Genomic DNA, 23,190 nt, shown 5'->3' with positions numbered 1-23,190 from the left:
TATTTCAAGAATATCTTTTTATACTAGTATGCATTTTGCCTCATTTTTAAAAATAATTTCTTTCTCTCTTTTCAGGCATTTATAATTTATTAGACTTTTCAAAGAATAAACTTTTGACCTTTTTTATTTTCTATGTATGCTTATTTTTTATGTCATTAAATTATGTTTCTTTATTAGTAATTTCCTGTCTATTTTCTTTGAGTTTATTTTATTGATTGTATCTAATTTCTTGAGGTGCACATTTAGTTCATTACTGCTCAATCTTATTTTTGTGTCATATATGCATAATATGATTCATTATTATTCAGTGCAAAGTACTTTCTAATTTCCTTTTTTTCTTCATGACTTACAAGTTATTTAGAAATCTATTTCTTTGAAAAAATTTATTGTGGTAAAATATATGTAACACAAAATGTGCCATTTTAACCATTTTTAAGTGTTCAATTCATTACATTCACTATATTGTGCAAACATTACCACTATTTCCAAAAGATTTTTTTATCAACCCAAACAGAAGCTCAGTACACCTTCAGGAATAACTTCTCTTTCTACCCTCCCTCCCACCTCTGGTAACCACTAATAATAAGCTTTTGACTCTATACATTTGCCTATTCTAGATATTTCACATAGGTGGGATCATACAATATTTTTATTTTTTGTCTGACTTATTTCACTTAGCATAATGTTTTCCAGGTTCATCCATGTCCTAGTGTGTATCAGAAATTCATTTCTCTTTATGGCTAAATAATATTTCCAGTGTATATTTACTCTGAAGTCCCTGGATAGTGCAAATAGTCAAGCACTTGTCTACTAACCAAAAGGTTGGTGGTTTGAATCCAGCCACAGGTGCCTCCAAAGAAAGGCCTGGCAATCCAGTCTAAAACATATGAGGTTGCCATGAGTTGAATTCAATGGCAACCGGTTTGTTTTTTGTTTTTTGTGTAGATACCACATTTTGTTCATTCATTTATCTGTTTGTTGATGATACTTGAGTTGTCCCCACCATTTGGCTATTTTGAATTATGCTGCAGTGAATATTGGTGTATAAGTGTCTGTTCAAGTCCCTGCTTTCAATTCATTTGGGTATATATTTAGGAGTGGAATAGCTGTGTCCTGGGGTCGCTATGAGTTGAAACTGACTCAACATTAACAGGTTTTTTAGTTTTTATGGTAATTCTATGTTTAACTTGCTAAGGTTCCATCAAACTATTTTCAGCAATGCATGAGGGTTCTAATTTCTCTGTATACTTGCCAACACTTGTTATTTTTTTTGTTTTCTGAAAATAGCCTTCCCAGTATATGTATGAAGGAGTCCCTGGATGGCACAAATGGTTAAGCACTTGTCTACTAATTGAAAGGTTGTTGGTTTGACTCACCCACAGGAGCCTCAGAAGAGAGGCCTGACAATCTGCTTCTGAAAGTTCACAGCCTTTAAAACCTTAGGGAGTGCAGTTCTACTCTCTAACACATGGGGTCGCCATGAGTCAGAATCAACTTCACCACAACAGATTTGACTTTTTAGGTTTAGTATGTACAAAGTGGTATGTCATTGTGGTTATAATGTTTATTTCCCTAATGATCATAGATGTTAAACATCTTTTCATGTGCTTATTGGCTATTTATGTATGCTCTTTGGTGAAATGTCTATTTAAGTCCTTTGTCCATTTTTTGGATTGAATTGTTTGTCCTTTAGGTGTTGAGTTGTAAAAGTTCTTTGTGTATCCTAGATATTAAACACTTATCAGAATGAGGAAGTTATTGAACAATATCATTAATATCACACACAAGTAAAGTTTTGCTAAAGATAATTCAAAAACAGTTGCAGCAGGACATAAAGAAGGAACTGCCAGAAATTTAAGCCAGATTCAGAAGAGAATGCGGAATGAGAGATATCATTGCTGATGTTGGATGGATCTTGGCTAAAAGGAGAGAATAGCAGCAAGAAGTTTACCTGTGTTTTATTGACTATGCAAAGGCATTCTATTGTGTGGATCATAACAAATTATGGATAACATTGTGAAGAATGGGAATTCCAGAACACTTAATTGTGCTCATGAGGGAACTGTACATAGAGCAAGAGGGAGTTGTTCAGACAGAACAAGAAGATACTGGATGGCTTCAGATTAAGAAAGGTGTGTGTCAGGGTTTATCCTTTCACCATACTTACTCATATTTGTATGCTGAACAAATAATCTGAGAAGCTATACTATATGAAGCAGAACGTGGCATCATGATCGGTGGAAGACTCATTAACAACCTGCGATATACAGATGACACAACCTTGCTTGCTGGGAGTGAAGAAGACTTGAAGCACTTACTGATGAAGATCAAAAACTACAGTCTTACATAAAGAAAACAAAAATCCTCACAGCTGACCAGTAAGCAACATCACGATAAATGGAGAGAATATTGACTTTGTCAAGGATTTCATTTTACTTGGATTCACAATCAATGCCCACAGAAGCAGCAGTCAAAAAATCAAGCCACATATTGCATTGGAAAATTTGCTGCAAAAGACCTCTTTAACGTGTTAAAAAGCAAAGATGTCACTCTGAGGACTAAGGTTTACTTGACCCAAGCCATGGTATTTTCAATTGCCTCATATGTATGGGAAAGCTGGACAATGAATAAGGAAGACCAAAGAAGAACAGATGTCTTTGAATTACTGTGTTGGTGAAGAGTATTGGATATACTATGGGCTGCCAGAACGAACAAATCTGTTTTGGGAGAAATACAGCCAGAATGCTCCTTAGAAGTGAGGATGGTGAGACTTTGTTTCACATATTTAGGACATGTTATCAGGAGGGACCAGTCCCTGGAGAAGGATATCATGCTTGGTAAAGTAGTGGGTCAGTAAAAGAGAGGAAACCCTCAACAAAATGGACTGACAAGGTGGCTGCAATGATGGGCTCAAGCATAGCAACCATTGTGAGGACGGGCAGGGCTGGGCGGTGTTTTGTTTTGTTGTACATGAGGTTGCTATGAGTCAGAACCAACTTGATGGTACCTAGGAAGAACAACAGATATATGTTGCCAAATATTTTCTCCCATTCTGTACTTTGTCTTTTCTCTTCCTTGATAAAGTCCTTTGATGCGTAAAAGTTTTTAATTTTGATGAAGTCTAGTTTACCTATTTTATCTTTTGTTGCTTGGATTTTTGTTGTCATATCTAAGAATTTATTGCCAAAAACTAGGTCCCAAAGATTTATCCCTATGTTTTCTTATAAGAGTTTTATGATTCTAATTATATTTCAGCAGTATTTCCCATCCCAGGGTCACATGAATGGTTCAAACATTGCTGGGTAATCCCTTCATGGTGAATGATTTGGGGAGGGTCTCTTTGGATTGAATTCTGTGAATAAAAACCCATTTTCTTTGGGATAAATGGTACATTTTCCACTGGACACAGATAAGAGAGATGAGTGTTGTTCCCTAAGTGTTATTGGCAGCATTATTATCACCAGCAGTGGAGAGCTTCCTTGACAATGGAACCTACTCTAGGAAAGCAGAGATAAGAATTAGAAGACAGAAACCAGGTCCTGGCCACATTGAGTTCTGGATAAAACCAAGCCTGAAGATACATCCTTCCCTACACTCTGCTCAAGCCAGTTTAGACTGAGCCCTGAGTCCTTTGATTCTCACACATATCCTGTGAGATTAATAAAATTATTAACACACTAAATGCTCAAATTGGAACAGCTAGTCAGATCTTTTAACTCTAATTTAAATAGCTATAAGTCTGGAATCAACTGTAATGACTTGTTTTTATCAAATATTTCCGGTGTCTCTACATTTCTACTAGAAAACATAAAGCTCTAGTGGGGACATCCAGACTCTCTACAAATAGGCTTCAATCTTGCCTTAACTTCTTTTCCTCTTTTGCACAAATTGTCCATTCTGTTGAATTCTAGGTTGCCTGTCTTTGCTCACCCCCTCACTTCACCTTCCTTTCTCCTCTTTTCCCCAATTTACTAACTTTTATTCAGCCTCTGCCTTCATGTCCTACTGGGAGGTGTCACAGTGGAATTGAGTCTCTTGTGTGTAGAGTACTTTTTCCCTGTAGAAATCTTAAGGAGTAGTGCTCTAAGTTGGTACTATTGAGTGTTTACATCTGAGGGGCCCAGTTCAAGACTCTTTGGTTATCATAAAATAATGCAGCAAATTGTCTACAGAGTGATCACAAGTTCTCCACGGAAGGATTCTCCAGGGCATATGATTCAGTCCTATGATGTTATAGAATCAGTGCATTGAGTCACTGAGTTGTACTTATGAGATGGTGGCTTTTAACTAGAGGTAAAAATTTGGATAAAATTGCATGAAAATCAAAGAGGTAGGTCAGTAGGTAAGGAAGGAAAAATTCTACTTGAATACCTGTTAATGGGTTTTCTATTTACAGTTATCCTCACTGATAATTGGAGATGCTCTTTTTTTTTTTTTTTTGGAGGGTGGAAGGCACCTTTAAGAAAGGAAAGGAAAGGGGCTGCTGCACACAGAAAGGAAATTTTGGGGCTGCTGCCACCAAGACTGCTCAGTGAGGGTGAAAGGCAAGGTTATTTTTAAAGAATATACAAGTAGGAAGTTCATACAAGTTACATCAGCAACACTCTTAATCACACTATGCAGGCACAATGGGGTTTACATGTAACTTCGCGCATCTCATGCTCAAAAATGGTAGTTAAACACCTAGAGGAGAGGAAGTTACTATGTATGAGGTATTTAATGAGCAAAAAAGTTATCCTGAGCATCAACATGAGGCCTAAACCGGTTTATGCCAATTTCTTCTAGTTTTGGGCAGCAGTTAAGGAGAGGCGAACCAGGATTTCAATGTAAAGCTACAGGGGGTGTCAAGCAAAGGAACCAGGATTTTAAAGTAAAGCTCCCAGGCATGCCAAGCAAACTGCTTGAGGCAATGGAATTTTTCACAGCCTGGGGACCTCTGTCTTAATTATACTAGGGCATGGAGATCACGGGGCCACCTGAGAATCTGTCCACCATAACTTGGTAAATGGCAGCCTGGCAGGTTTAGTGGATGGTGTCCTGTGACTAGAGGGCTCAGTGGCGTGTGACCCATCCATTTGGTTTGAGTCATCTCTGAGACAGTTGAGACTCCTACGTCACCGTCTCCTCTGGCTTCTCCAGAGCGAGTGGGTCTGTACTGTTATCTCTGAAGCCCGGGGAATATGGCCTCCAAATAGCCACAGCCACAGCCATCATGGAGAGGACTGGAATCTGAGCCCTGGGGCAGGGGAAATACTACGTACCACTTCCCCAGCACTGACCGCACCCAAGGCTCCCTGCCTTTGCCCATGCTGTTTCTCCTGCCTAAGATACTTTTCCTGCCTTTCTCTCAAAACTCAAGGCCATACAACACTTCCTTTGTGAAAGCTTCCTTTACTACTGCTACCAGTTTCTTGTCTACCCTTCCAGAATTGTTCCAAGTATTTCTTACGTATATGTGGTATGATGTACTTACTTTCTGCACCTTGCTTTTTTTTTTTTTTAAATTAATTTTTATATTGTGCTTTAAGTGAAAGTTTACAAATCAGGTCAGCCTCTCATACAAAAATTTACATACACCTTGCTATACACTCCTAATTGTTCTCCCCCTAATGAGATAGCACAGCCCTTGCCTCCATTCTCTCTCCTTACGTCCACTTGGGCAGCTTCTGGCCCCCTCTGCCCTCTCATCTCCCCGCCACACAGAAGAAAACAACATAGTCCCAAGTGTCTACTTGATCCAAGAAGCTCGTTCTTCACCAGTATCATTTTCCAACCCATAGTCCGGTCCAATCCATGTCTGAAGAGTTGGCTTTGGGAATGGTTCCTGTCTTGGGCTAACAGAAGGTCTGGGGACCACGGCCTCAGGGGTCCTTCTAGTCCCAGTCTGACCATTAAGTCTGGTCTTTTTACAAGAATTTGGGGTCTGCATCCCACTGCTCTCCTGCTCCCTCAGGGGTTCTCTGTTGTGTTCCCTGTCAGGGCAGTCATTGGTTATAGCCAGGCACCATCTAGTTCTTCTGGTCTCAGGCTGCTGTAGTCTCTGGTTTACGTGGTCCTTTCTGTCTCTTAGGCTCATAATTACCTTGTGTCTTCAGTGTTCTTCATTCTTCCTGGAGATACTCTTGAAGTGATGGCTCAGGGAGCAGGAATCACTAGCCACAGCCGAAACATTCACATCAGTAGTCTTTGGTTTTGATGCATACTAGTCAATTTCTCTTTCTTTGTTTACAGAGAAAAGTTTGGGTAATAATTAGATCTATAAGCATTTTGCATGCATTAATCACCAAATCTTACAAGTTTATAAGTGGAAGAGAGCTTAGTACTAGAAAAGGAAGTGATCTGCCCTAGTATTACATATCAGAGTTACCCGAGGCAGCATTAGGGTCTTCTAGTTATAGGGGAAGGATGGAGCATTCGTGGTCAGTTACTCTTTACCACTTATAAAGGCAATAATTTGGTTTTGTTCCATATCATTTTTTTAATCAGTTCTATGAAGGTTTTATATTTTTGTATAGAACCTTAAATTTTCCAACTTTCAAAATCTATATGCTTTTAAGTATTTTAAACTGAACATATGTTGTTCTTATTTTTTACCATTAGATGTAGGTTTTAAATATTTGGTCCTACAGAATCCATTTTACTAATTTTAGGAGATTTTGACATCTAAAATATAGTTATTACAGACCTTTGATTGTACAGTATAACTCTGGTCCAACTCAGGAATAAGTCAACTTGCCTTCTACTTTCTGCTAATGTGATGATGATCTGAACTCCAGACAACATTACATGTCTTCAGCTTGACATGTTCTTCCAGCCTCCTGACTTCCTCATGTCCCACCTTGAAATTCTACTTGTTTTTAAAGCATCGTGCAAAGGTCAATAGGCCTCTATCCTATGCTAAGATGTCATCCAGTAATTTTTGACTTGAGCAAGTCAGCCTTCCTCCTCATGCCTTCCTTCTTCCTAGTGACCCTGCCACCCAAGACATTCTAGGGTTACAATTATTCACCCTCCCTCCCTATTCAGAAGCAAATCATTCCATTCTTTAAATTTGCAAAGCATTTTTATTTGTCATGCTTCTTAATGGAGTTGTGTACTGGTTTTATTATTCTTTTGGATACTGTGTTCCTTAAGGTAGAGTCTGGATTTACCTAATTTTTATTTTCATTTTTTCAACAAATATTGGTTTATCAGCTATTATGGGCCAGTGACTATTGTAAGCATTGTGAACATATTGCACATATATATATAATGTCAGTTGGTGATAATGGGAAAAAATAGCAAGGCGTAAGAGGTCAGCGTTAGATAGACCTGGGTAGGGAAAGGGTTGCCATTTTATGATTGTTGTGTCAGGGAAAACCTCTTTGTTGAACTCAGGGCTCAGATGTATGTCTGAGAGTGCAGAGCTTCAAAAATGGTAATGATTAGACGAATCTCTTGATAAGAGGGAGAGAGGAGAGAGAGAGAACAAAATTTAAATCAGAGGTTTAGAACAACCAAAAAAGCAGTTTTCTCCTAAGTTCTGCAAACCACTTTAATGTTGTCATGGTCACAAGGAAGGGCTGTAGAGAACTGGCACCAGAATTTTCTCATCCAGGCAAATCCAAATATAATTGGCCAGGTCCATCCTGGGCAATCAATAAGCCTGAAGCCAATTCGTACAGTTGTTAGATCACCTAAGATTGGTACACCCAAAATTCAGTTTCCTTTGTGTGTTTCTGCTGAGTATTGTCATATTTAACCAAGGAATGTACAAGTGTTTTGAACCTAATATTTGTAATAAATGTATATCAACTTTGCTGTAACTTTGAATTATTAGGTTGTTATAAATTTTTTGGTGGCTGCTTTTTAACACTTGCCTACTTTTTAACACTTTTTTTTTGTGGTCTTAAATTCTATATTAATATAAAATTGAGGAAAATAAATGATACATAGAGCAATATTATGGGAATAAAACCTAAGTTGTCAAGTATTTGTGTTTGCTTTAATGATATGTTCAATTTTCAAACTACATAATCTACAACTCGTAGTAGAATTCTATCATTTTGTAACTGTCAAACAAGGTTTCTGAGCCAGAATTCTTCATTTATATTTGAAAGATTCATTAATCCAAGTAATTGGCCATCCTCCAAAATTGCCAACCTGAATTTCTGTCAGCATGGGATTGTTATTACATCTTCTGCCAAGAATTTTTCCGGTGAATGCAGATGCGAACTCTCGCCTATTGGACTGTGACTTCATAATTTATATACTATGTCCATAGACCAACATATGCTCCGCTACTGAAATGAAAAGGCAAAACCAAAGCTCTGTGGTTGAATTCATCCTCTTGGGATTTTCTAACTTTCCTGAACTCCAAGAGCAGCTCTTTGGGATCTTCTTGGTTATTTATCTGGTGACCCTGATAGGAAATGCCACCATCATCGTTGTCATCTCCCTGGACCAGAGCCTTCATGTTCCCATGTACCTGTTCCTCCAGAACTTATCTGTGGTGGAAGTGAGTTTCAGTGGAGTTATTATGCCTGAAATGCTGGTGGTCCTCTCCACGGAGAAAGCGACTATTCCTTTTGCTGGCTGTTTTGCACAGATGTATTTCATTCTTCTTTTTGGTGGGACAGAATGTTTTCTCCTGGGGGCAATGGCTTATGACCGATATGTTGCAATCTGCCATCCTCTGAGCTACCCAATAATTATGAACAAAAGGGTTTTTATGAAATTAGCTATATCCTCATGGGCTTTAGGTTTCGTGGTTGCCACTCTGCAAACATCATGGGTGTTTAGTTTTCCTTTTTGTGGCCCCAATGAAATTAATCATCTTTCTTGTGAAACCCCTCCAGTGCTAGAACTTGCATGTGCTGACACCTTCTTGTTTGAAATGTATGCGTTTACAGGCACTATTTTAATTGTCGTGGTCCCTTTCTTGCTGATACTCTTGTCCTATATTCGAATCCTCTTTGCCATCCTGAAGATGCCATCAAGCACTGGGAGGCAAAAGGCGTTTTCCACCTGTGCATCTCATCTCACATCTGTGACCCTCTTCTATGGCACAGCCAATATGACATATTTACAACCCAAAGCCAGCTACTCACCAGAAACCAAGAAACTGATGTCATTGGCTTACTCAATGCTTACCCCTCTGCTGAATCCACTGATCTACAGCTTGCGAAACACTGAGATGAAAAGAGCCTTGATGAAATTATGGCGAAGAAAAATGGTTTTACACATAGTCTGACTGTTGAAAAATCACGTGCTATTTGGCCACTGCCCAACTGCCCTCTATTTAAATTTAATAAATGGTGTAAACAGATTGCCTTCTTAGTATGTCCAAAAACAAAACCCACTGCTGTTGAGTGGATTTCGACTGAAAGAGACCCTAGAGGACACAGTAGAACTGCTCCATAGGATTTATACGGAGTGACTGGTGGATTCAAACTGCTGGCCTTTTCGTTGGCAGCAGAGCTCTTAACCACCGCACCACCAGGGCTTCTTCGTGGTATGAGTATGTTTAATTTGTTGAGTTCCTCAAGTCTGATAACATATAAGGGGTATTCCCCCTCTTTCAATAATAAATTGTGGCCATTCCTTTTCATAGACATATAATTTTCATATGTTGTTGTTGTTTTAATCATTAGTTGTCATGGAGTAGGCTCTGACACATGGCAACCTTATGTATAACAGAATGAAACCTTGTCCCGTTCTGTGCCACCTCTGTGATAGTTGATATGCTTGAGCCCATTGTGTGGCTATTGTGTAATGTCTTTTAACCTAGGGGGCTCATCTTTCACCATTATGTCAGACAATGTTCTATTGCTATCCATAAGATTTTCATTTGTTAATTTTTGGAAGTAGATCACCAGACCTTTCTTTCTGGTCTGTCTTGGTCTAGAGCTCCACTGAGACCTGTCCACCTTGGGTAACCCTGAAGGTATTTAAAATACTGGTGGTATAGCTTCCAGCATCATAGCACAGAAGCCACCACAGTATGACAGACTGACAGATGGGTGGTGGTAGCATATGATACAACAGTTTATTCACGCATTCATTTTTACGGACATCCAGGTTGTTACTAGAGTGTTGCCATTAGACAGTGCTTCAATAAACACCTAGTTGCTTATGTTCATATGTCCTGATGCATTTTACTTCTGTACGATAGATTTCTCAAAGTGATACATATGGGGCAATGAGTACATGTGCTTATAAATTTTGGTGGCTATTGGAGAATTCTTTTTCAAAATGAATGTAAGTAGTCAGACTTACCCGATGACCCACTCAGTTTCACTAACTGGTTAGAACTTCAAGAGACCTACAGAGATAAGACTTTTACTTCTAGAGTGAAAATCTGTTTCATAAATGAATAAAAATGTGCAGCTATTTTTGGGGGAGATGACCAAACTGGACTTACACAGATTATAATCCAAAGCTGTATTTCTCTATGTACGTGCCAAATATTCATCCAATATTAGTGATCAGAGAACAAATGAGAACTTTTTCGAAATCTCACTTGATACTTGTCAATGGATTGAATTATGTCCCCCCAAAAATGTGTGTCTCAATTTGGGTGGACCATGATTCCCAGTATTGTGTGATTGTCCTCCATTTTGTGATTGTAATTTTAAGTTAAAGAGGATTAGGGTGGAATTGCAACACCCTTACTAAAGTCACATCCCTGATCCAAAGTAAAGGTAGTTTCCCCAGGGTGTGGCCTGCACCACCTTTTATCTTACAAGAGACAAAAAGAAAGGGATGCAAGCAGAGAGTGGGGACCTCATACCACCAAGGAAGCAGTGCTGGGAGCAGAGTGCATCCTTTGGACCAGGGTCTCTGTGCAGAGATTTGCCCAGACCAAGGGAAGACTGATGCATCACAAGGACCTTCTTCCAGAGCTGACAGAGAGACAAAGCCTTCCCCTGGAGCTGACACCCTGAAATTGGACTTGAGAAAATAAATTTCCCTTTGTTAAAGCCATCCACTTGTGATATTTCTGTTATAGCAGCACTAGATGACTAAGACAATAGTAATGTTGTTTTTTCCATGTATAGACCATTGTTTTTGGAGACTTTCATCTAATTCTCCTTTGTAGGCCCCAAATTCCCCAAACACGTCCTAAACAATGAATGATTCTTTTTCTGCCTTCCTTTGGTACTTTTTTTCATCCTCTTTCCCTCCCTCCTTCCTGTCCTTCCTTCCTTCTTTTTGTGGAAAGCAAATATGATTAACTAATTGTTATTTTCTGTGGTCCTTGAATTACAACGCTATTTGTGCAACCTTTCCCAGAGTGAGTAACTTCAAATCTTGCAACATTTGGAACATTTCATGCTTGTTAACTATTTTAATAGTGGTATTAGTTGACAGTGAGTCCCTGGGTGGTGCAAATGGTTAATGTGCTTGGCTGCAAACTGGAAGGTTGTTGGTTTGAGTCCACCCTGAGGTGCTATGGAAAAAAGCCTTGGTAATATACTTCTGAAAAACCAGCCACTAAAAACCCTAAAGAGCACAGTTCTGCTCTGAGACACGTGGGGTCACCATGAATCAGAATCAACTCAACATCACCTGATAGTGGTATTAGGTAATAGAGCCAGACCCGTTTATTGAATGTACATCGCATGATTTCCTATTGCCCTTAATTTTTGCTCCAGGGATTGTAACAAAGGAGTTAAAATACTGTTCCAACATGAAGCTGTCATTCAGTTGTGGGAAAAACCATTTTTAATTGACAACTACTTCTGCCAAAAATGAGAAGTGAAGGTGCGAAACTGAATTTTTTAAAGAAAGAAATTTCATCATCACAGAGTTAAAACCAGTGTGAGTAATATCTGAATGTTGTATAACATTCTTTTCAGTAGGTCATTAAGTAGGCACCAGCAAATCCTTTAACTGGATTCTGTCTCTTGGTGTACTGAAATTTCTATTACATTGATTTTAAAGGAACCGGTTCAATAGGGCCTTAGACACACACACATGATTGTTTTCAAAAGCCTAAAGACCCAGCATTTGTTCATTCATTCATTGATTCATAAGTTTTTGTTAAGCACGACTGTTAATGTGACCTGTACCTGGGGATCCACAGTTGACTGAAATAATCTCTGCTCTTGAGAGATTCATGCTTGTTGGGCGATCATTAGACTTTGGAACATCGCTGAAGTCCACCCTCACTTATGCCTTTTCTGCTGGTGATAAACAGAAGCTTGTATTGGCAAGGTTTGGTTGCAGATATAATGATTTTAGAGGCATATTAATTTTCTATTTGGTAATAATCTTACTTATTACCAAATAATTTATTATATTATTATTATTATACAAATTTATATTATATTATATGTTATATTTGTATAATAATAATAATATTATATATGATATATTATTATTATTATACAAATATTTTAATAATCTTAACAAAAGACGTCAGTCCAAATGGACCCAGTTTCTGATTCTACTCTGAATAACAGTGATTCTAACAGCTGCAGCTGTTATTTCATGCCATCTAGGAAAACTGATACTTGAAATCATGCTTTCTTGGCTTTGAAGATGACACTATAATTTCCAACCATTTTCAGTGCGGATGGGGAAAAAAGGATTTCTTTCTGTGTATAAGCCTCATTATGTCTCTCCCTGATTACAACATTGTAATTGGTTTCTGCTGCATTCAAAATTAAAAGATAAATCTTTTTTTTTAATAATTTTTATTGTGCTTTAAGTGGAAGTTTACAAGTCAAGTCAGTCTGTCACATATAAGCTTATATATACCTTACTACATACTCCCACTTACTCTCCCCCTAATGAATCAGCCCACTCCCTCCTTCCAGTCTCTCCTTTCATGACAGTTTTGCCAGTTTCTAACCCTCTCTACCCTTCCCTCTCCCCTTCAGAAAGGAGATGCCAACACAGTCTCAAGTGTCCACCTGATACAAGTAGCTCACTCCTCATCAGCATCTCTCTCCAACTCATTGTCCAGTCCCTTCCATGTCTGATGAGTTGTCTTAGGGAATGGTTCCTGTCCTGGGCCAACAGAAGGTTTGGGGACCATGACCGCCGGGATTCTTCTAGTCTCAGTCCGACCATTAAGTCTGGTCTTTTTATGAGAATTTGGGGTCTGCATCCCACTGTTCTCCTGCTCCCTCAGGGGTTCTCTGTTGTGCTCCCTGTCAGGGCAGTCATCGGTTGTGGCCGGGCACCATCTAGTTCTTCTGTCTCTTGGGCTCATAGTTATCGTGTGACCTTGGTGTCCTTCATTCTCCTTTGATCTAGGTGGGTTGAAACCAATTGATGCATCTTAGATGGCCGCTTGTTAGCATTTAAGACCCCAGACGCAACACTTCAAAGTGGGATGCAGAATGTTTTCATAATAGAATTATTTTGCCAATTGCTTTATAAATCCCCTTAAGCCATAGTCCCCAAACCCCCGCCCTTGCTCCGCTGACATTCGAAGCACTCAGTTTATCCTGGAAACTTCTTTGCTTTTGGTCCAGTCCAGTTGAGCTGACCTTCCGTGTATTGAGTATTGTCCTTCCCTTCGCCTAAGTAGTTCTTTATCTACTAAATAATCAGTAAATAACCCTCTCCCACCCTCCCTCCCTCCCCCCTTGTACCACAAAAGTATGTATTCTCAGTTTATACTATTTCTCAAGATCTTATAATAGTGGTCTTATACAATATTTGTCCTTTTGCATCTGACTAATTTCACTCAGCATAATGCCTTCCAAGTTCCTCCATATTATGAAATGTTTCACACATTCCTCACTGTTCTTTATCGATGTGTAGTATTCCATTGTGTGAATATACCATGATTTATTTAACCATTCATCTGTTGATGGACACCTTGGTTGCCTCCAGCTTTTTGCTCTTGTAAACGGTGCTGCAATAAACATGGGTGTGCATATATCTGTTCGTGTAAAGACTCTTCTTTCTCTAGGGTATATTCCGAGGAGTGGGATTTCTGGGTTGTATGGTAGTTCTATTTCTAACTGAAACATAAATCTTTAACATGGCCTATGAAACCCTTCTTGATTTGGCCCCTGCCTATACCTCCTATTGGAGCCCTGGTGGTGCAGTTGTTAAGAGCTTGGCTGCTAACCAAAAGATGGGCAGTTCTAATACACCAGCCACTCCTTGGAAACCCCATGGGGGCAGTTCTACTCTGTACTGTAGGGTTGCTATGAGTTGGTATCGACTCAACAGCAAATTTTTTTTTTTCGTAAATACCTCCTATGATTTCTTGCTATATTTCTGCTCATTCACTCATTCACTAACTCATTTACTAGCTTGCTCACTGGCTCATTTACTGTTTTCTGATACAAGGTTTACTTTCAGTTTTAGGAAGTCACTACCTCATTCTGACCTGGAGCTGTCAAAACATGTCTTTCTTTCCATGTAATATGCATTTCTCACTCTAGTTTTCAACCGGCTAATTCCTACACTTTCCTCAGATTTCCTTAAAATGTCATTTCCTCAAAATGTCATTTCCTCAAGACAGTCTTCCTTGATTCTTCTTCCAGCTCTCCCTCATTATTCTCTCTCCAAATACCCTGTCATTATTCATCACCCTTTATCTACATTTTATTTGATGAAGCAGAATGAGCTTTTCTTCCCCTTAACGGTACCTTGTACCAGATTGCTACCAAACAAGAGTGTTTGTAATGTAACTCAAAGTTGTGAAGGGGCAGGCATTCTTAGCTTAGGGAAAGCATAAAGTGCAGGAAATATGCCTCAGAGAAGTTAATCCTCACAACATAAATTCAGATTAAAAAAAGAAAAACTTCATCCTGAGGCTAGGCCACCTTCCCGCCACACGAAGAGTCCCATCTGTCCCATCTCCCTCCAACAGTGGGAAGCAGAAAAGAACTGTGGGAGAATGAAGAAAAGCACCTAAGTTGGGACAGTACCTTGTGGGAGGCAGTCCAGAGAGTTCTCTTTTCAACCATAGAATTGGTTATGGGGTACCCCTGAGATTCTAAGCTCAAAACTCATACACATGGCTCAGAGACACTGGAATGTTATCTGCTTGATTGTTAAGTATTTGGAATGTATTGATATTTTCTTCATGACAAAGTACATAATCAGTTTGTGTAAATATTCGGTAGATATTTTGGGAGAAAAATAATGATTATCAGGATAAAAGATGTTCTTTCTGTCTCCTGTTTACCCTCTCATTACCATCTGCTATATAGAAATTTTTTTTTTTTTGAGGTGTTCCCATTTGTATTTCTTGGTCAAACCTTGAGAAAACTATGTCAAAATCTTCATATTTTGGTTTTGTCAATGTTAGTTTTATATATTTTACATTTTTATTTTTGCTGTGTAAAATCCTTTGACTGTTTTGTATAGAATGTGCATCTATAAAATTCTTTTTTTTAGTTTAATACGTGTGGCTTTTAATTGCATTTTGATATTAATATTACTTCCTTTTTATCTCTTTAGCATCTGTCTGAAATATTTTTCATAAACTTTTCATTGAAATCTAATATGCATGTAGAAAGGTGTACAAATCATGATGGTACAACTTGATGACGTCTCACTAAGTACACATAACCTATGCTACCATTACTAACATCAAAAAATAGGACATGTCATCATGACAAAAGTCCCCAAGAGATTGCTGCTGTCTCCACTTACAGAACAGGAATCATGAAACCTACATATTAGGCAGCATTTCCCATGCCCAGATCACATGACTGTTTCATGGATGGGTATGTAATTCCACTATCATGAGTGATTTGGAAGAGGTCCTTGGATTGGATTCTGTGAATAACAACCTATTTTAGAGAGAGGTGATGTGTTGTTGCATAAGTGTTGTTGGCAGCCTTATTGTCACCAGGGAGGGAGGGCTTCCTTGACAATGCAACCTTGTCAGAGATGAGAAGTAGGGGGGAAAAAAACAGGTCCTGGCCACATTGAGTTCTGGATAAAGCTAAGCCTGAAGATTCATCCATTCCTACACTTTACTGGGACTGAGCCAGTAAGTTTCACGCATTGCTCAAGCCAGTTTAGACTGAGTCCCTTGATCCGCATACATATCCTGTGAGATTAATAAAATTATTACCAACATAATTAATGCTCGAAGTCAAACAGCTAATCAGAACTTTTTACTTTAAATTAAATAGCATTAATTATGAAATGGGGCTCTGGTGACACAGTGGTTAAGAGCTATGGCTGCTAACCAAAAGCCCGGCAGTTCAGATCCACCAGCCACTCCTTAGGAGCCCTATGGGGCAGTTCTACTCTGTCCTATAGGGTCGCTATGAGTAGGAATCGACTCAACAGCAATGGGTAAGTATGAAATCAACTGTAATGACTTTTTTCTCAAAAAATTTCAGTGCCTTTGTATTTCTACTAGAAAAGATAAAGTGTTCCAGGGGGATATCCAGGCTTTTCACATATTAGGCCTCAATCTGCTTAACTTGTTTCCTACCGTTGCACAAACTGTCCATTCTGTCCAGCTCTAAGTTGCCTGTCTTCGCTCACCCCCTCAACTCCCCTCCTCTCTCCTTTTCCCTCATCTACTAACATTTATTCAACCTTTTCATTCACGTCCCGTTGGGACATGTCAGGGTGAAACTGAGTCTCTTGTGTGAAGGATGTTTGTTCCCTGTAGAAATCTTAAGGAGTTGTGCTCCAAGTTGGTGCTATTCACTATCACACCTGAGGGACCAAGTTCAAGACTCTTTGGTTATCATACAATAATACAGCAAAGTGTGTATAATGTGATTGCAAGTTGTCCCAGGAGGGATTCTCCAGGGCATGTGATTCAGTGTCATATAATGTTCTAGAATCAGTGCATTGAATGACTGAGTGGTACTTACGAGATGGTGGCTTTTGATTAGAGGTAAAGCTTTGGATAAAATGGCATGAAAATCAAAGAGACAGAGTCAATAAGTAAGAGACAAAGATTCTGATTGAGTGGGCTGTTAGCAGGCTTTCTATTTACAGTTCTCCTCACTAATAATTAGAGATGCTTTTGAAGTGATGGCTCAGGAATCATTAGCCACATCCGAAACATTCAAATCAGTAGACTCTGGTTTTGACGCGTGCTAGTTAATTTCTCTTTCTTTTCTTTACAGAAAAAAGGTTGGGTGATAATTAGACCTTTAAGCATCAACTATTACAAGTTCATAACTGGAAGAGAACTTAGTGCTAGAGAAGGGAGCGATCTGCCCTAGTATTACATGTCAGAGTTACCCAAGGCAGTATTAGGGTCTTCTAGTTATAGTTATAGAAAGATGGAGCATTTATGATCAGTTACTCTTTGCTTCTCATGAAGGCAGTAATATGGTTTTGTTCCCTAACATGGATTTAATCAATCTATGAAGGTTTTATATTTTTATACAAAATTCTAAATTTTCTAATTTTCAAAACCTATCTGCTTTTAAATACAGTGAAACCTGTGAGAAACAGAACTCCATGGGACTGCTTTATTTTTCTGGGTCTCGCAAGTTTTCTGCCTTTGATAGGATGTAATCTTACCACTTTTCTATTACTTGTTTTAGTGGAAAATATTTGAGTTTTCCTTCTCTGACAGATTTCTGCCTTATACAGTTTCTGGTTTTTGTAGGTTTTACTGTATTTGACACTGAATACATGCTATTCTCTTTTTTTCCCCCATTAAAAACCCCATTGCCTTTGGTTCAGTTCCAACTCATAGCGACCCTTTAGGACAGAGTAGAACTGCTCCATAGGGTTTCCAAGGAGTGGCTGGTAGACTTGAACTGTCAACCTTTTTGTTAGCAGCTGTAGCTCTTAACCACTGTGTCACCAGGGCTCCTTTTTCCCCATTGGAGATGGTTTAAATATTTGATCATCAAGAGTCCATTTTTTTATTTTTAGGAGATTTTTTGACATCTGAAATATAATTATTATAGTTAATAAAGATAGTTGATTTTACAATATAACTCAGGTCAGACTCAGCTAGAGATAAGGCCAACTTGCCTTCTACTTTCTGCTAATGTGGTGATGGTCTGAACTTGAGACAACATTTTATGTCTTGACCTCGATGTGTCCTTCCAGCCTCCTGACTTCCTCGTGTCCCACTATGAAGTTCTGGTTCAAAGCATCACACAAAGGTCAGTAGGCCTCTTTTCTGTGCTACGATGCCATCTACTACTAACTTTTGACTTTAGCAATTCAGCCTTTCTACCTAATAACCCTTCTATGCAAGACATCCTGTGATTGTGTTCATTCATCCTCCCTTCCCATTCGGAAGTAATTCTTCCTTCCTTTAAATTTCTGAAGCACTTGTTTTTACTCATGCTTCCCAATACAGTCATTTACTAATTTGGTTTTTCTTTTAGATACTGCATTTCTTCAGGAAGAGTCTGTACTTTCCTAACTTTTATATCCATTTATTCAAAAATTACTCGTTTAGCAGGTATTATTGACCAGGGATGGTTGTAGGCCTTGTGAATATATTGTTTGTACACATATACACACACACATATATAAGCAATATATTGTACATCTATCAATCACCTATCATCTTTCTATATATATGTATACTTGTGTGTATACATATATATACACACATACATACACATGTATATATCTTGAATATACCACGGACTGCCAGAAGAACAAATTTTTCTTGGAAGAAGTACAGCCAGGATGCTCCTTAGAATCGAGAATGGCGAGACTTCACCTCATGTACTTTGGACATGTAATCAGGAGGGATCAGTCCCTGAAGACGGACATTATTGTTGGTAAAATAGAGGGTCAGTGAAAAAGAAGACCCTCAAGGAGATGGATTGACACAATGGTTGTAACAATGGACTCAAACAGTAGCAATTGTGAGGATGGCACAGGACCAGGTGGTGTTTCATTCTGTTGTACTTAAGGTTGCTTTGAGTTGGAACTGACTTGATAACACCTAACAACAAATATTTTATATATATAAAACAAATATATATAGTATCACCAACTGACATTATATACATATTACATATATTATACATTTATTTTATATACATAATGTTGGTTGGCGATAACGGGAAAAGTTAGAGCAAGGTATAAGAGGTAGGCATTAGGGAGACTTGGGTAGGGAGTAGGTTGCTGTTTTACGTAGTGTTGTCTCAGGGAAGATCTCTCTGTTGAGCTTAGGGCCCAAATGCATGCCTGAGAGTACAGAGCCTCTAAAATGGTACGTGCTCACTCAGTGTTTATTGCATAATTAATGATTAAATGAACTCCTTGATGCGGAGGAGAGTGGGAGAGGGAGAAAAGAGAGAGACAACTTTTAAATCACAGGTTTGCATGACCAGAAAACGGGCTTTTTATTTGGTTTTGAAAACCATCATGATCACAAGGAAGGGCCGTGGAAAATGGCCTTGGATATTTCCCATCCAGGCAAATTTGAATATAACTGGCCAGGTTCAGCCTGGGCAGAAATCAATAAGCCTGAAGCCAGTTCTCATAAATTGTCAGATCACCTAAGATAAGTACATCTAAAATTCAACCAAACCCCTTTGTCTGTTTCTACAGAGTGTTGTCACGTTTACCCAAGTAACATACAGGTGTTTTTACACCCTAATGAATATTTATAATGAATAAATATCAACTTTGCTGCAACTTTGAATCATTAAGTTGTTATAAAATATTTTGGTGTTTATCTTTTTCCATTTTTCTACTTTTTAACACTTTTTTGTGGTCTTAAATTCCATGTTTATATATAATTGAGAAAAAAGATGATATAGCAATGTTATGGGAATAGAGCCTAAGTTTTCAAATATTCATGTTTCTTTTAAGAAAATGGTTAATAAAGAATATATTTAGTTTTGGAACTACATAGTGTACAACTTGCGATCAAACTCCACTATTATTTTGTAATTTTCAGACAATATTTTTGAGCCAGATTCTTTACTTCTTCCCTTACATTTGAAAGATTCATTAATCCGAGTAATTGGCCATCCTCCAAAATTGCCAACCTGAATTTCTGTCAGCATGGGCTCATCATTACATCTACCAAGAATTCCTCAGGTGAATGCAGATGCGAACTCTTTCCTATTGGACTGTGACTTCATAATTTATATACCATGTCCATAGACCAACATATGCTCCGCTACTGAAATGAAAAGGCAAAACCAAAGCTCTGTGGTTGAATTCATCCTCTTGGGATTTTCTAACTTTCCTGAACTCCAAGAGCAGCTCTTTGGGATCTTCTTGGTTATTTATCTGGTGACCCTGATAGGAAATGCCACCATCATCGTTGTCATCTCCCTGGACCAGAGCCTTCATGTTCCCATGTACCTGTTCCTCCAGAACTTATCTGTGGTGGAAGTGAGTTTCAGTGGAGTTATTATGCCTGAAATGCTGGTGGTCCTCTCCACGGAGAAAGCGACTATTTCTTTTGCTGGCTGTTTTGCACAGATGTATTTCATTCTTCTTTTTGGTGGGACAGAATGTATTCTCCTGGGGGCAATGGCTTATGACCGATATGTTGCAATCTGCCATCCTCTGAGCTACCCAATGATTATGAACAAAAGGGTTTTTATGAAATTAGTTACATCCTCATGGGCTTTAGGTTTCTCAATGACTACCCTACAAACCCCATGGGTTTTTAGTTTTCCTTTTTGTGGCCCCAATGAAATTAATCATCTTTCTTGTGAAACCCCTCCAGTGCTAGAGCTTGTGTGTGCAGACACATTTTTGTTTGAAATCTATGCATTCACAGGCACTGTTTTAATTATTCTGGTTCCTTTCTTGCTGATACTTTTGTCCTATATTCGAATCCTCTTTGCCATCCTGAAGATGCCATCAACCACTGGGAGGCAAAAGGCGTTTTCCACCTGTGCCTCTCATCTCACATCTGTGACCCTCTTCTATGGCACAGCCATTATGACTTATTTACAACCAAAATCCAGCTACTCACCAGAAACCAAGAAATTGATGTCACTGTCTTATTCATTGCTTACCCCTTTGCTGAATCCACTGATCTACAGCTTGCGAAATAGTGAGATGAAAAGAGCTTTCATGAAAATATGGAGAAGAAAAGTGGTTGCGCACACAGTCTGACTGTGTTGAGAAGCCACGTGGCATTTGGTTACTACCCAACCATCCTCTATTTAAGTTGAATAAATGCTGAAACAGATTATTTTTTCTTGGTATGAGTGTGTTTAATTTGTTGAATATCCATGTTCGATACTACATCAGGGGCATATTTATATATTTATGTTATTATTTTTCATAGATGCTCAATGTTCCTTAGTATCGGCTATAACACAGTTTCTTCAACCATTTGTTTAATGATGGTCATCTAGGTTGTTTTTAGTTTTTTGTCAGTATATACAACGCTAAAATAAAGAACCCAGTTTTACATGTTAGTAAATACTTGTGCTGTGGAATAGATTCCACCAAGATGGTTTGATGAGGCAAAGCAAATGTGTGCTTGAAAATTTTAATAGATATTGCCAAATTACTTTTTGAAATTGTTGGAATTACTGCAGACTGGCCTGAAGACCCACTTTGCCCCAAGAAGCCAACAAATAAAGGCATGGGATTTTTACTTTCAGAGTGAAAATATGGTCCATGATACAGTAGAAAAAAAACAGTATTTACTGAGAAGACCACACTGACTCTAGTTCAGGGATCCTTAGAAATTATAATCCAAAACTGGATTTTATCTAGATAGCTTAGAAAATATTTATGAAGTGTTGTAACTAAAGACCAATTTGTGATGGTTTCTTAATTTATTATATTGATATGCTTTTCATTTGTAGGCCACTGTTTTTGGAAACATTGGTCCAGTTTCACTTACAGGGCAAAAACATATACCCAAAGCTTGCCAAAGAATGTATGTTTTTTTTTTTCTTTTGGGAAACAAATGTAATCAACTAATTGTGTCTATTTTTTATTGCGTCTGGGGCATATTACTATCTGTGTGCATTTTTCTTAGAATGACACCTTGATTTAGGATATATAGCCTCCAGAACTAGGAGAGAATATATTTCTGTTGTTTTAAGCCACATAAACCAAAACCAAATGTATTGCCATTAAGTTAATTCCGATTCATAGTGACCCTGTAGGACAGAGTATAACTGCCCTATAGGGTTTCCAAGGTTGTAATCTTTCGGGAGGCAGATCGCCACACCTTTCTCCCACAGAGCCCCTGGTGAGTTTGAACTGGCAACCATTTGGTTAGCAGCTGAGCTCTTAACCACTGTACTACCAGGACTCCTTTTACACCACAGAGCTTGTGGTAATTTATTATGGTAGCCCTAAACAAACAAAAAACCAAACCCAATACCGTCGAGTTGATTCCTAGGAAAGTAATATACTTCACACTATTATTTTTTTAAGACATCACACCATCAATGTGAAAGCAGTGTTTTTGTAACTGTAAATTTATCTATAATTTTTTTTATCACGACTGATGCTGTCATTCCTAACTGCTTTTCATGCATTCTTATGACTTTTGTTATTCAGCCAGTGTTAACCCAGTCTAGGAAAGGATCTGTTCCCCAATAGTCTTTCCCCTGCTCCCTCTGTATAACCAACAGTAGTGATTGCAATGCAAACCATTTTCACTAATTAATTGGTTCTATTATATCCAGTGAATTAAAAATTCACACCATAGGAAAAAATGCCCATATAATAGATTAAGCTTGAGAGCAATTAATCTTTCGTCTTTTATGAGTTACAGATTTCTTTGGAAACTTGTTATCTGCTATTGAAACACTGTTCAGAAAAAGAAACATTCATATAGTTAACTTTTGTATATCAATTCGAGCATTCCCTGATCCCTTGAAGTCTACCCATTAAAAAAAAAAAAAATAGGCCCAGATTAAGAAGCCTTGATCAATATTCATTAGTGTTGTGGTTTCTGCCAGGGATTGTACTATTTAAGTTTCCCCTTTCTTTTATAGTTAGGAACCAAGGGTGTGTATGTATTTTGAGAGGGAACCTGGTGGAGTTGCTGAGAGATGATTGAGGGACAGGTTTCCTTCCCACCCCCCTAGCAGTGAGTGGGTAGAGTCTATCCATAAGAGGCATTTCCTTTCAAGGTACGCTGGCCAATAAAGTCCATGCAAGAGCCCCACCCTGTCCCCATAGGCAGGGAGCAGCTTGGGCTTGTGAGTTAAAGTCTTACTTTTACCCATGGTCTGTGACACATCAAGCTTGGGGTCAAATGCTATAGCCAGCTTCTTCATGCAAGGAATCCCTTGGGTTTCTAAAACTCCTCAATTTACTGCCTGCCATAAAGTCTCAGGC

At 38.5% G+C, this 23,190-nt stretch overlaps 2 protein-coding genes across 2 annotated transcripts; both read left to right on the top strand.

Annotated features, from left to right (window-relative positions):
* The first annotated feature begins 8,287 nt into the window (after positions 1-8,287).
* Positions 8,288-9,232, top strand: LOC126079624 (olfactory receptor 10A3-like). Its single transcript, XM_049890743.1, has one exon. It carries the CDS (start codon positions 8,288-8,290, stop codon positions 9,230-9,232), a length of 945 nt encoding a protein of 314 aa, XP_049746700.1.
* Positions 9,233-20,049: 10,817 nt separating this feature from the next.
* LOC126079603 (olfactory receptor 10A3-like) lies at positions 20,050-20,994 on the top strand. The gene has a single exon (XM_049890709.1). The coding sequence runs from the start codon at positions 20,050-20,052 to the stop codon at positions 20,992-20,994; it is 945 nt and encodes a 314-aa protein (XP_049746666.1).
* Positions 20,995-23,190: the final 2,196 nt, after the last annotated feature.

This window comes from Elephas maximus, chromosome 7, assembly GCF_024166365.1.
Source record: "Elephas maximus indicus isolate mEleMax1 chromosome 7, mEleMax1 primary haplotype, whole genome shotgun sequence".
Taxonomy (NCBI): Eukaryota; Metazoa; Chordata; class Mammalia; order Proboscidea; family Elephantidae; genus Elephas; species Elephas maximus.
This window is presented reverse-complemented; position numbering and strand designations above follow the sequence as displayed.

Coding starts and splice junctions, on each gene's coding strand:
- LOC126079624 (XM_049890743.1), top strand. CDS start 8,288: ATGAAAAGGCAAAACCAAAGCTCTGTGGTTGAATTCATCCTCTTGGGA.
- LOC126079603 (XM_049890709.1), top strand. CDS start 20,050: ATGAAAAGGCAAAACCAAAGCTCTGTGGTTGAATTCATCCTCTTGGGA.